The sequence below is a fragment of the Microchirus variegatus genome (assembly GCF_963457635.1).
Source record: "Microchirus variegatus genome assembly, chromosome: 17".
NCBI lineage: Eukaryota > Metazoa > Chordata > Actinopteri > Pleuronectiformes > Soleidae > Microchirus > Microchirus variegatus.
In genome coordinates this window covers 21,310,763-21,324,545 of record NC_139818.1, presented here as the reverse complement: position 1 = coordinate 21,324,545, position 13,783 = coordinate 21,310,763, and the positions used below count along the sequence as shown (strand labels likewise).

Sequence of the window (13,783 nt, the reverse complement as noted above, 5' to 3'; positions counted from 1 at the left end):
AAATAATGCAAAACACATGTCAGCATTGGCAGAGAGTTGCACGGATAAAGAGATCGTCTCTGTTCATCTGTCGCATTGTGAAAATAGTGCAATCTGTCCATCCATGCTCATCTGAGAGCATCTCACCCAGACATGTGAGTGTTTTAATAACATTTTGTCTTCTCGCTGCGTCTGTAACGTTCGCTTAGGGGAATAAGAATAAGTCTATGAGTGTCCTCACAACTACAGAAAGTGTGTAAGTGTGTGTGTGTGTGTGTGTAAACATGCATGTGTATGTGCAGGCATGTACACAGGAATTATATTACATTCACAGTTGCAGAGGAACGGTGGGTCGGTAGAGGGAGCACGTTTGCCATTATCATCACGAAACATTACCTCAGATTTATGACAGAATATACCTGTTTTCCCTCTCTCGCACACACACAAACGCACAAACACACACACACACACACACACACACACACACACACACAAACAGGATGCTGTCTACAAGCGGCAGCAGCCCACAGTCCTCATTTCTTTGTCGACGTACTCCTGCAGCTGAAACTTTGGCTGATCGGGCTCCTTCATGGTCCTGTGCTTCAGTTCTCTGTGACAGAGACAGCAAGCAACATGAGGCTACGCTAACTCTGCTAACATACAGTCAAGACAGCAAGAGTCTTTGCTAGCTCTAGTCACAAATATTCAAACAATAACAAATATTCAAACAATTAGAGTCTATGCTAGCTTTGCTGAAGAATATTAAAAAAAATATGAGTCTATGCTAGCTCTGCTAAAGCATATTCAAATAATAAGGGTATATGCTAGCTCTGATAACATTCTTACAATTAAGAGTATATGGTAGTTCTGCTCATAAATATTCAAACAAGAGTCTATGCTAGCTCTGCTAACATAAAAAAAAAGATTCTATGCTAACTCTACAAAAGAATATTCAAACAAGAGTCTATGCTAGCTCTGCTAACATTAAAAAAAAAAGATTCTATGCTAACTCTACAAAAGAATATTCAAACAAGAGTCTATGCTAGTGCTGCTAACATTTTTTTAAAGATTCTATGCTAACTCTGCAAAAGAATATTCAAACAAGAGTCCATGCTAGCTCTGCTAACTTATATAGTAGTATATATAAGTTATATACTATATATATATATATATATATATTTATATATATATATTAAAGATCCTATGCTAACTCTGCTAATGAATAGTAAAACAATAAGAGAACATGCTAGCTCTGCTAACAAATGTTCAAAAATCAGTATGCTATGCTAGCTCTGCTAACAAATATTCAAAAATCAGGATGCTATGCTAGCTCTGCCAGCAACTACTCAAACAATAAGAGTCTATTCTATCTCTGCTAACAAATATTCAAACTGCACTCGTCCCTCTTTGCCAAAGTGAAGTGAAAAAGGAAAACAACATTTACATAAAACCCACATAAATAGATACATAATGCTGGTTCAGTAGTCCCTGAAGTATGCATTAGCGACATTATCATGGTTTCCATGACAATGGTGTGTTTTTTTTTCCTTTGTTGCTTTTACTTTTAGCTCTTCTGTGTTTTGTGAAAACGAAGCCGATAAACAACGTTGTGGAATGGAGAAGAGACAGGTGATTAAGTGATGGAGAGAGAGATGAGAAACACAGCGACAAGAGATGTTAATGCTGAATAAAAGAAGAAGAAAAGTTGAATTTGTTTTGTTTTTTTATAAATCCTGTATCTGCAGAGTGCTTTGTTCCAGGCTACTGAGCTATTCTTAGCAACACCCAAAGCAGCCTGTAACCCATAACTATAATAGGCCAACTATAAATGTGAAGCAGCTCCCACACAAACTGTTCACTAACACTCATTTGCACATTTGAGTAAAATAGTATGCTCATTTTTTAACACCTTTGGGTTTCACTGGCTTTTGTATTTTTTTTACAAACTGCTGAGAGTAAATACATGGTCTGTGTCAAAAAACTGATGTTGCCTTTAAAGTCACTTACACCAACATACAGTGATAATGACTCTATGGATGGAGACATTTCTTCATGTTTATGGAAAACTATCACATCAGCAAAGTTATGTTTCCATGTATATAATGCAACAGTCAACAGGGATGAGTTGGAACGATATCAGTTTATCAGTTAGAGCGTTGTGTTTTTGTGATGCCTGGTCATGGTAAATGGTAAATACATCAGCACAGATGAGATGTCAACACTGATAAATTGTTTAAATGAGGACAAAGACTGTATCACACTGATATGAAGATTGTGATATTGGTAATGCACAACAAAAAACTCTCTAACTATCCTAACCACAATCTGTCGGTTGAATTGGGATTTGACCCGCTAACATTTTTGCTGCGAGTCAACAAATTGAACACGGTGTTGCCCACTTATCCTCCATTGAAACTTCATAAAAACTTCCTCACAATGTAGGCTAATGACTCAATAAATAACTTCAATAAATTATTTGAATTTGTCCATTTTGGACAGTGAGAATAAATGGGCACGTCATCCATCTTTATTTTCAGTCTTCAAACGTCTTTGCATACTGAATGAAGCCAGTATTTTGTGTGTAGATGTGTAAAAATGAAGATTATACTGTATTAATTGCATATTAAGATCAAGTTTTTCACGTCAGTGTAAATAACTCTGATGCAGAGGTGAAGAGATTTGATTTTATTGTGAATCGTGGTGAATTTCCATTACTAGCGTTATCTATGAACTGGAAAATCATTAACAATATATATATATGTATATATATACATATATATATAAAATATTCTTGTTTTTTGCCAAAAAATGCTCACAAAAAAACGTGTATGTCATCTGCAAACCATAAGACCTTAACAAAATGTATGGCAGAGTGATTTCAGAGCCATTGTAGGAGGAGTTTCTTAACTCTAAAACTCAACGTTCCTTCAACGTACGAAATTGCGATCACAGTGCGAGGACACGGCTGATGTTTGCTGTTGTGCGTTTGTGAGAGTGTGACTCACTTGGCCGCGGCAGTGAAGGCCAGCTCCACATTCAGTCCAGATTTAGCGCTCGTCTCCATGAAGGGCACTTCAAACTCCTGCACGGAGACACACACACAATGTGCAGAATGTTGTCGTGTTACCAGGAGGTTTTGCTTTAAAAGCATCATCCACACCAACATTTCTCCCCACTTTCTTTTAATTTGTCAAGATTGTCCCACTGTGTGTTTGTTACCTTGGCAGCCGCCGTTCATATTTATTCTCACATGTCACTCAGAGCTTATCTGACCGAAACAAGCTGGAAAATGACACCCCCCCCCCCACCCCCCCGTCCAAACAACAACAATATGTCATCATGAATGCATAATTATACATGCTAATCAACACTTGGCTGCGGCACAGGGAGGGGAATTTCAGAATCTGTGCGTTTGTGTGACCAGATTGAGCACAGCGGGTTCATCGTCCGACTTTACATGTGTCGAATCGCACGTGTGGTCACGTGTGTGAGATGTCGTCTGTGCGAGATGTCGTCTGTGCGAGATGTCGCGTGTGCGAGATGTCACGTCGCTCACCTTGGCCAGTTTCTCCCCCTCCTCTCGCTTCACCGCCCTGTCGTGCGTGGAGTCGGCCTGCAACACAACGACAAAGACTGAATATGAAGCATTTTGTGCGGCAGAATTTCATTAGTTGTGACAGAGACAGCAAGCTACGACAGAGGCTACGCTAACTCTGCTAACATACAGTCGAACGGGCAAGAGTCTTTGCTAGCTCTACTAACAAATATTCAAACAATAAGAGTCTATGCTAGCTCTGCTGAAGAATATTCAAAAAAAATATGAGTCTATGCTAGCTCTGCTAAAGCATATTCAAAAAATACAAGTCTATGCTAGCTCTGCTAAAGCATATTCAAATAATAAAAGTCTATGCAAGCTCTGCTAACATTCACACAATTATACACACAGAGTATATGGTAGTTCTGCTCATAAATATTCAAACAAGAGTCTATGCTAGCTCTGCTAACATTTAAAAAAAAAAAAAAAAAGATTCTATGCTAACTCTGCAAAAGAATATTCAAACAAGAGTCTATGCTAGCTCTGCTAACGTATATATTAAAGATTATATGCTATCTCTGCTAAAGAATAGTCAAACAATAAGTGTATATGCTAGCTCTGCTAACAAATATTCACATTTTTAGCAAATATTCTAACCCTAACCCCTAACCCTAAACCAGAATTTCATTAGTTTCTTGTTTTAGTTGTATTAGCCATCTTTTAAATGTTGTTGATATGTTCTTATATGTTGACTGTAGGGTTTCTTGAGTGATTTGAATTTTACACAAGGAAGAAGAAGAAGAAGAAGTGGAACCACATTACACAACAAGGTTTTGTGTTTATTTATTGGTTGTCGAAAAGCCCTAACCCAAACCTAAATTGGTCACAATGATCTCCGACCGTTGAATCTAACCCCGATTAGAAGACGTTTCCAGTGGATGTTCCTGGGAAGTTGCGTTGACGAGATCACACAATGTTTTACGAGACCACAGTGACCATGATCTTTGACCGTCATCCACCAAAGGAATCCGTAAATCTTTTACATTGAAGCTGAAAGGATTCTCTCTGGAGGCGGTTTCTAAGAAACCGCGTTCGTAAGGCAGAAGGCGTGTTCGCGAGGTCACTCACTGCAACCTTGGTCTTTGACCTTCAACGACCAAGGTCAAGACGATTCATCCTCGAGCTAAACTGAACGTTTGTACCGATCGTCTCGTGACGTTCTTGAGACGATGTGTTCACAAGAACGGGACGGATGGTCACCACGTACGGCTACGGCTAACATGCTAATAAACAGTTAAAGGAATATTTCACCGATTTGCAATTAGCTTTGTGTTACTAGAATACGGGTAGAATTTTTGAAAAATTGTGCTTCACAACCTCAGTTTCCGCCGAGCTGAAAAATAGAATTATTTTTTGTTACATGCCCACCAGTGACACTTGGTTCTGTTAGCGTAACTGTTAGCAAAGATGGCAGACACTGGTTACATTCTGGGAATGAGGTCCCGCCCCGGTGGGTCTAAAAAGTTCCGGAATTCGCGGTTTCCAGTTTCAAATGTAAATGTAAACGTACTTTATTTATACAGCCCTTTACAACAATCCTTTCGGTGATCCAAAGTGCTTTACAAGAAATAAATAAATAAAGAGTAAACAAATATTAATTAAAAACAATAAAATAGTGCAAAATAAAATAAGATAGAATCAGATAAAAGATAAGAAGATAAAAAAAAGTGTCACCATACTACTCGGTATTAAAAGCCATCCTAAATAAATAGGTTTTTAGCCTTGATTTGAAGGCAGGGAGTTTATTCCAGAGCCTGGGAGCAGCAACAGCAAAGGCTCGATCACCCCAGTGTTTATATTTTGACCTGGGCACTTCCAGCACAACATTTGGTTGTTTGACCTCAGAGCTCTACCCTGGATCACGAACAGTTAAAAGCTTAGATAAATAAGACGGGGCAAGATCATGAAGAGCTTTAAAGGCAATCATTAAAAGTTTAAAATCGATTCTAAAAGAGACTGGAAGCCAATGGAGAGAGTGTAGAACAGCAGTAGTCTGGAACTGATTAGCGCATGTATGGCTTTCTCAAGGTCGTGACGGCTTAAAAAACGTTTTAACTTATGCCAGCAGACGCAACTGGAAAAAAACTAGTCCTGACAACGTTGCTTATTTGTTTATCAAACCTCAGATTCAAGCCTCGGACCAAGTGACCGAGCGTGGTGAGAACACAACAAAAAATGAATGAATAATGAATATTATTTTCTCGACACAGGGGAAACCGAGGTTGAGAACAACAATTTTATTCAAAAAATACTACCCTTATTCTAGTGATACAAAGCCAAATGCAAATCTGTGAAGTATTCCTTTAAGAACAACATTATTTAAAGACATGGTTTTGATGGCATCATGATCATAAAATCTAGTCTTCTCCTTCCCATGTCACCACCATCAATCCATCTATCCATCCACCTCACTCCATGATCCCTCCATCATTGAGTCCATCTGTCCATTAACCCCCCCCCCCCCAGTGTTGTCATGTTGTCTCACCTTGTTGCCTAGCAGCATGACGACCACATCCTGCTGAGCGTACTCGTGGATCTCCGTCAGCCATGCCTGCAGATGGTGGTGGAGCACAGAAGGACCAATCCAAGGAGGAGGAGGAGGAGGAGGAGAAAGAAGGACAAGGTGAGAGTGCAGGAGGAGAGGAGAGGAGAGAGGGATGAGATATGGAGAGGCGACAGATTAGACGAATGGATTCGCACATAAGGAGAGAGAGAGAGAGAGAGAAAGATAAAGACAAAAAGATTTATTGCTCATTCACTACATTTTCCTCTCGCCCTCCTCCTCCTCCTCCTCCTCCACCTCTCTCTCTCTCTTTCTCTTCTATCTTCTTCCAATTACAGGCCACAGGTCGCTTGGCTCTTTGTTTCCTGACTTGGTTAAAAAGCACTTAGTGTCTCTCGAGGACGCCACACAAACCCACACACACACACACACACACACACACTTTCCTCGCTCTGGTTTATTTCCTACGAGATCTCATTGATAGTTTACTACATCAGACTGTGTGAGCGGCGCTCGGTCACACAGAAGCAGAGATAACGTGTGTTTTTATCGGAGTTTCGCACAACTTTTAGACGGAGTTTTGAAGTGTTGTCCAGTGAAGCACTAAGGATCGTTTGTAAAGCTTGATTTATCTCACTGGAGCTCCATTTCAACCCCCTCCATACGTCTTCTGATTGTTGTATAGTTTTTACTAAAAAAAAAAAAACGGGGTTTTCGCGGAACAAACACAATAAATCAAACACAATAACTGCCAATTTAAATGTTTGGACCGGACGTCGTCAACAACACTCCGATGAATCGATTCTGATCGGTTCACAGTGGATTCATCGGAAAAAAAAACGATGTTCGGGAAAAGGCCGCAAAATTACGCGGACGATACGAATATTGCGTTAATTGGGCACATGTTTAAAACTTGCGAATAATTTAGTCTCATGTGCAAAGTCCTCAAGGATTGTAAACGCTCACTTTGAGAAACTTAGTAACTTTTTAGTACGAATTTCAGCTCAACTTAGGTAGCTAGCCTGTTCCATTTACATCGGAACTGGGATTGAGGTCACCTCAAGTTCACTGGGTTCAAGTTAAAATGTATCTCGGGCTAGACATTGCTAGCAATACCAGTCATGAACAGCGTGGCAACATGTGCACGTTTAAAAAATTGTCAAACAAATACGACAGAAGTGCTATTAACGGTACAAGTAGCAGTGTTTGTGCGGTGAGGTTGTTCCAAGTTGGAAATTCCGAGTTGGGACTACAAATGGAAGGCACAACTACTCCTTGATAAGGAAGCGATAAGGACTCTTATTAAAAGGGTTCTGCAACTTTGACCTGATCAAGTTATGTAAAAAAAAAAGTGCCTTAGATGATACAACAGCACACTCTTTGAAATAAAAGTGCTAGGTAGAACCATATAAGGTTCTTAGTCTTGTCCTCACAGGTGAACCCTTTTTGGCTCCAAGTAGAACCTTTTTTTAAAGGTTCCACCTGGAACCTCTTTTGGAGGGTTCCACCAAGGACCCTTTTAAAACCCTTTATTCAGGAAAGGGGGTTTAAAGGGTTCTCTGGATCAAAATGGTTCTTACTGGAACCTACCGAGTGTTACCAAGAACCCTTGACAAACCCTAACTTTGGGAAAGGGTTTTTCAGAAGCAAATGGTTCCAGGTAGAACCTCAGCCCTTGTAGAAGGACCCTTTTGGAACCCTTATTTTTAAGAGTGTATGTAGTCGAAATTAAAGTTACGTCAAAATGAAATATTTTATTCTTTGGTGACAGAACTTGCAGTCTGTTTACAAAATGTAAAAAAATTGGTTTGCGTAACATGAAATATGTCCAATGTAGGTCAAGGCTACAAAGTCTTTTTCCAGATTCACACAATAAAGACAATAAAGTATAAGGACGTCTGAGCATTTACATAACATAACATTCATTACATAATAAAACATTACATTATTACAAATGTGGGCCCTCAAACCATCTGCTATTATTTGGCAAACAAACTGTAAAAGAAACACTATAAATAGGACGTGGTGCTTTAAAACATGTTATTTGTTGCTCTCCTGTGATGACGCCTGTCATTATACACAGGCTACAATCATTTACATCACAGTCAGGCAGGCTGCCCTACTTTCCTGCTCCTAATTATGGAAATAATTTCAGTTATGGTAATTACAGCCCTTTAACATTCCCAGAGCAGATACCACGCGCTTTGGCGAGTGCGTGATTAAATCTGAATCCAATCTCACATCTGACCGCTGTGCACCTTGGAAATCGTGGGAAGACGAAAATTTCGGGGTCTTAAAGTGAAATTTAAGACGCGAGAGAATTAATGAACCCGCGGAGGATACCTTCTTTTTTTGTGTTTGCAGGATATCGTGATGCATTGTTCAAGTATTTCTCTTTTTTTTAAATCTGCTATTAAGCCTGGATAAGAATGAGCAGAAGACCATGAAGCTTATGCACCAGAGTCTGAGAAGAAGAAAAAAGGAAGGATTGTGACATTAGAGGAGGATGAACATCTCACCAGGTCAAGTTAGAACTTCATTTAAACTTCTCCAATTTAAAAGTGCACATCGTGACATTGTGCCGTTTCCGCTTTTAATATTCCACACACGGCACACACTCATTACACAAGGACACACTTTGATGTGAATCTATAACAGCGTAGTGTACTGTACGTCCTTCAGTGAAGTGGTCTATGTCAAATAAAAGTTTAATTACATTCAATCAATGTGTGACTTTACTACATTAGTAAACTTAATCAATGAATAAGATCCAGCTACAGATTAAAATAATAACAAACGCCCACATAAAAGTGCAGTTTTGAGGAGGCGGAGCTACAATCATCAGATTTACCTCATTTACGATTATTGTTGACTTGAAAACAGGCAATAAGATCGCGATTTTGACGTACGAAATGTTGCTGAAAATGGACGAAAATTGGTGCTCTAATAAGAAGTGGCGTGAAAGTTTTTAAAATGAGGGAATTTTGTAAAAGTGATGCAGAATGGCTCAGTAGCGCCCCCCCTAAGGAGAAAACTGGTAGGACAAAGCCAAAAAACTAAGTTGCACCAAAGTCCACTAAACTTGGTAGAAACATGTAACAGCACAGTACGAACAAAAAAGTCTATTGGGACCATGACCTCAACTCAACTCAACGGGAAGTCGACCATTTTGAAGTTTGGCGTCCATCTTGGCGATTTTTAACGTTTCCGTAAATGAGCGGACTCGTTCAATCACGTTAATCGTACCACCATGAAAAATGCCTCAATTTGGACTGGACACAAAAGAGGAAAATTTACCAAAAGGTCAAAAAGGGGGCGTGGCCAAGCCAACCATCGGAACCATGGGCGAATTCCGACCACGAAACAGGAAGTGCCCTGTAATTTCGCCACACATTGAGCGATCTGCTCAAAACATTTACACGATAGACACGCCCGGAAAACATCAGCACATGGAAACTGAGTCAAGGGCATAGCGCCACCTGGTGGCAGGGAGGTGTCTGCTATTTGTACTTCCTTTATATAACCAGAAAAGCCATAAATCTTTGAAGTTACGTTTGAAGTATTATGTATATTATTCTCTTTAATATGCTTTGAGGAAAAACTAGCTTATCTGCCTCACAGCGTCAGACATTATTATCATCGTCACAATCGTCTGTGCCTTTTACGATTATGGTGTTGAAAAGAAAAAAGGTCATAAACGAGTTTGCGGAACTTTTACGATGTCACGGTAAAGTCGTCCTCTGACCGTGAAAAGTTTCAAAAAACCTTGACTTTTCAACATAATCAACTCATTAGAAGGAATTCCCCGAAGCCTTTTTGCCGAGCTACGACGTTCACACCGAGGTCACCTTGACGACGACGCCCCGCCGCTTTAAAAAAAACGCCAAACGTTAAAATGCCAAGAGAGATTTACTCTGAACACCTGGAGGGTTGTTCGATCACCTGAACACGTCAGATTTTTTGTAAAACTGCAGTGCGTCATCTGAACACCTGAGGGCATCAGACATCAAATCTGTCTATTTTTCACTGAACTGTAGAAAAAAATGCAGAAACGTTCTAAAGCATTCCTCGCCTGCTCTTCAGAGACAACAGTCTCAACCGAATTCTCAGCGTATTCCTTTCATATACAGTTGTCATACTATATATATTTATATATATATATATACACATACATAAGGCACAACTAGATACTTCTCCTTATTAAAACGGTTCTGCAACTTTGACCTGATCAAGTTATGTAAAACTTAAAGTGCCAAGTACCTTAGATGATACAACAGTACAGTTGTATCATCTACTGAGTACTGTTTGTAAGAGTACAGTACTCTTAGAAATAAAAGTTCTAAGTTGAACCATATAAGGTTCTTTGGCTTGTCCTCATAGGAGAACCCTTTTTGGCTCCAGATACAACCTTTTTTTTTTTATAAAGGTTCCAACCTGGAACCCTTTTGGAGGGTTGCACCAAGAACCCTTTGAAAACCCTTTATTCGGTAAAGGAGTTTTAAAGGGTTCTCTGGATCAAAATGGTTCTTACTGGAACCATTAGTGTTACCAAGAACCCTTGAAAAACCCTTTATTTGGGAAAGCAAGTCAGAAGCAAATGGTTCCAGGTACACTCTTAGAAATAAAGGTTCCAAAAGGATCCTTCTACAAGGGCTGAGGTTCTACCTGGAACCATTTGCTTCTGAAAAACCCTGTCCCAAAGGAAAGGGTTCTTGGTAACACTAATGGTTCCAGGAAGAACCATTTTGATCCAGAGAACCCGTTCAAACCCCTTTCCTGAATAAAGGGTTTTAAAAGGGCTCTTGGTGGAACCCTCCAAAAGAACCTTTAGCACTTTTATTTCTAAAAGTGTAGAACCTCTTGTAGAAGGACCCTTTTGGAACCCTCATTTCTAAGGGTGTAGGCACATTCCCCCCCCCACCCCACCCCACCCTACTCTTTGCTGACCTGGAGATATTTCCATATCTAGCGTCTACGGAATGTTTTTTTTCCGAACGATCGATGCAGACATAAACAAATGTCGGGTCATTTAACTGCGGAGTCACTTTAAAAGCGCGTCGTCGCTTCAACGCTCCGCGAGCTCGCACTGACGACGTCCGACGGGCGCCGAGGCGAATGTGTTTTATTGAAATCGAATATTTTTCACACACACACTCATAAACTATTACACAGCAGCACACACACACACACACACACACACACACACACACACACACACACATTATTTCTCCTCCCGCAGTATCTGTGCCGCCTCTCTGAGGGTTTACATCACTTCATTACGCTCAGATTAATGTACAGAGCGCTCACCTATACTGTAGCAGCCGCGGCGCTCGGCAACGCTCGAACCTGCCAATTACTCAGGCGGCCTTGAAAGCTGCTGATGTTCTCTGTGTGTGTGTGTGTGTGTGTGTGTGTGGGTGGGTGGATTAGGTGCGAGCGAGCTTTGTGAGCCGATCAAACTTCAAAAAGGTTCGAGTTCAAAGAGTGAGGAGGAGAACACGTGTATACGTCGGCCTACGTGTGATCTGCTGTTGGATTTGCAGCTTTATTCCCTCTCAGGTTTGACACTTTTGACTTTTGTCGACACACACACACACACACACACACACACAAAAGTGGAAAGTGTTACTGAACGGCTTAGCTGAGGATTTTATAGATAGCAAAACAAAAAAATGCAAACAAGTTGGGAAAAGTTACAAAAGTGGAAAAACGGCAGAGACTCAGAGGTCTGTTTTATCTCAGTGTGTTTGCAGAGGTCAGCAGGCGTCGGCAGATTATGTCGCGTCCACATTTGCACACTGATGCAGAGTCTTGACCTCTGTGCTTTAAGACTAAAACACTATTTATAATTAAAGTTTTGTATCGGGGCCAAACTGAAGAGAAATAATGTCATAATTTTAGAGAAATGAGGTTGTAATACTACTTTTTTTTAATCATTATCTAATCACCATGATGTGTGTGATTCTTTTAATCCAAACAAACTCAGTTTCTTTCACAATCTTTTCAAAGTTCTGATGCTAAATGATAATAATAATAATAATGTGGTGCTGATGAGACAAAGAGATGAAGTATTTCTTTGTTTGTGAAGCCCCAAATCCAAATGGAACAGCTGGGATTTTGCTTGAATAATAATTTATTCTCATAATATTACGACTTTATTAACTTTATTCTTGGGAATTCTGCAGTTTGACCCCAATACTCTTAATTTTTGCTTATTTTAACCATAAAAGGGCCAGAAAATGTGCCCTTTTGCCCGTTTTTTACAAAATAACTTTCAATATCTGGCAGTTTTTTGTTTTTTTTTTACAATTTACCGCATGTTAAAATGGTGTATTAAAGGCACCATATGTAAGAATGTGGCCAAAAACGGTTACTACATTCAAATCTAAAATACCGAGGTCTTTTAGTTTTCGTTTTCTGACGTAACGTGGTTACGTCAGCTGAGACTCTACTGACTGCAATGATTGGTAGACGGCGGTAGGTGGCGCCACATGCCAAAAACATGATTTCAAAACATAAACATGATTTGCAGTCTGCAAAATATATATTTTTAATGCAAATATTTTGTCTGTACTGTTGTTGTTGGTGAGTTCAGTTTGTTATATGAACATTATTCCTGAGTCTCTGTGACATATTAGGAGGATTTTATGGCCAGTTGCTTTAGATTTATTACATAATGCACCTTTAACATATTTAAAATGAAGACACTGTAGTCGTACATGAACACACATGAAAATCTTAGAAAGATGGGGAACATGAGAACAGCTGTTAATCAACCGTGACTTGACCGTGTGTGTGTGTGTGTGTGTGTGTGTGTGTGTGTGTGTGTGTGTGTGTGTGTGTGTGTGTGTTCTTGTACTTGCGGCATACTGAGGACCAGTGAGGGTTTGTTGGTAAACCAACAAAGTGAGGTCATTTTTACGAAGTGAGGACATTTTGGCCTGTCCTCCCTTTGTTTTCATTGAAATCACTTCCTTAGGTTGCTATAACATGCTATACTCAATTTGTCAAAAGAAAAATTCAAATTTTGGACGACATAGTATAGTATGACGTTTTTTTTGTCAAATTTTGGACCAAAATGTTTTTTTAAAAAAAGAAAAATTCTAATTTATTTTTCAACTTTTGGATGACATAGTTCAGTATGACGTTTTTGTCAAATTTTGGACCAAAAATTTTTGGTCAATTTTTTTTTTTTTTTAATTTTGGTCGACATGATGTTTGATGATGTTTTTGTAAAATTTTGGACCAAAAAAAAAAAATTCTTAAAAGTTTTCCAGCCCTTTTTTGCTCTGGGGCTCCACCTGCAAACATGTTATGGTACTGCAACCAGTAGTTCTTTGTAGATGTCATTCATGAAGTAGATATTTGTAATTGTGTTGATTTATAAAGTGGAAATGCTGGTCCTCACTTTACCAGCAACCCAGTCCTCAGTATGCAGCAAGTACAAGAATGTGTGTGTGTGTGTGTGTGTGTGTGTGTGTGTGTGTGTGTGTGTGTGTGTGTGTGTGTGTGTAATATGGTTCATTCATTTGAGGAAGCTGTGGTCAGGTGTGTGGGTGACAGCTGGGTGTGGGTGATATTAAGAAAGTGATATGACAGAGAGAGAGAGAGAGCGAAATTAGTCCAAACTGGCAGAGAATTCACATCAAAAACCCAACACTGCAGGTAAAACTACTCTTTTTTTATATATTTAACATTTAACATTC

At 39.5% G+C, this 13,783-nt stretch overlaps 1 protein-coding gene across 1 annotated transcript in view; it reads right to left on the bottom strand.

Moving 5' to 3' along the window:
• Nucleotides 1–486: 486 nt before the first annotated feature.
• Nucleotides 487–13,783, bottom strand: part of rab26 (RAB26, member RAS oncogene family) — a gene marked incomplete at both ends in the record, with an annotated part of 91,349 nt that continues 78,052 nt past the window's right edge. Inside the window, 4 exons of the mRNA XM_083903753.1 lie at nt 487–589; nt 2,985–3,061; nt 3,536–3,592; nt 6,060–6,125. Coding sequence (XP_083759879.1) covers nt 487–589; nt 2,985–3,061; nt 3,536–3,592; nt 6,060–6,125 — 303 coding nt within the window. The remainder of the gene's footprint in view (nt 590–2,984; nt 3,062–3,535; nt 3,593–6,059; nt 6,126–13,783) is intronic.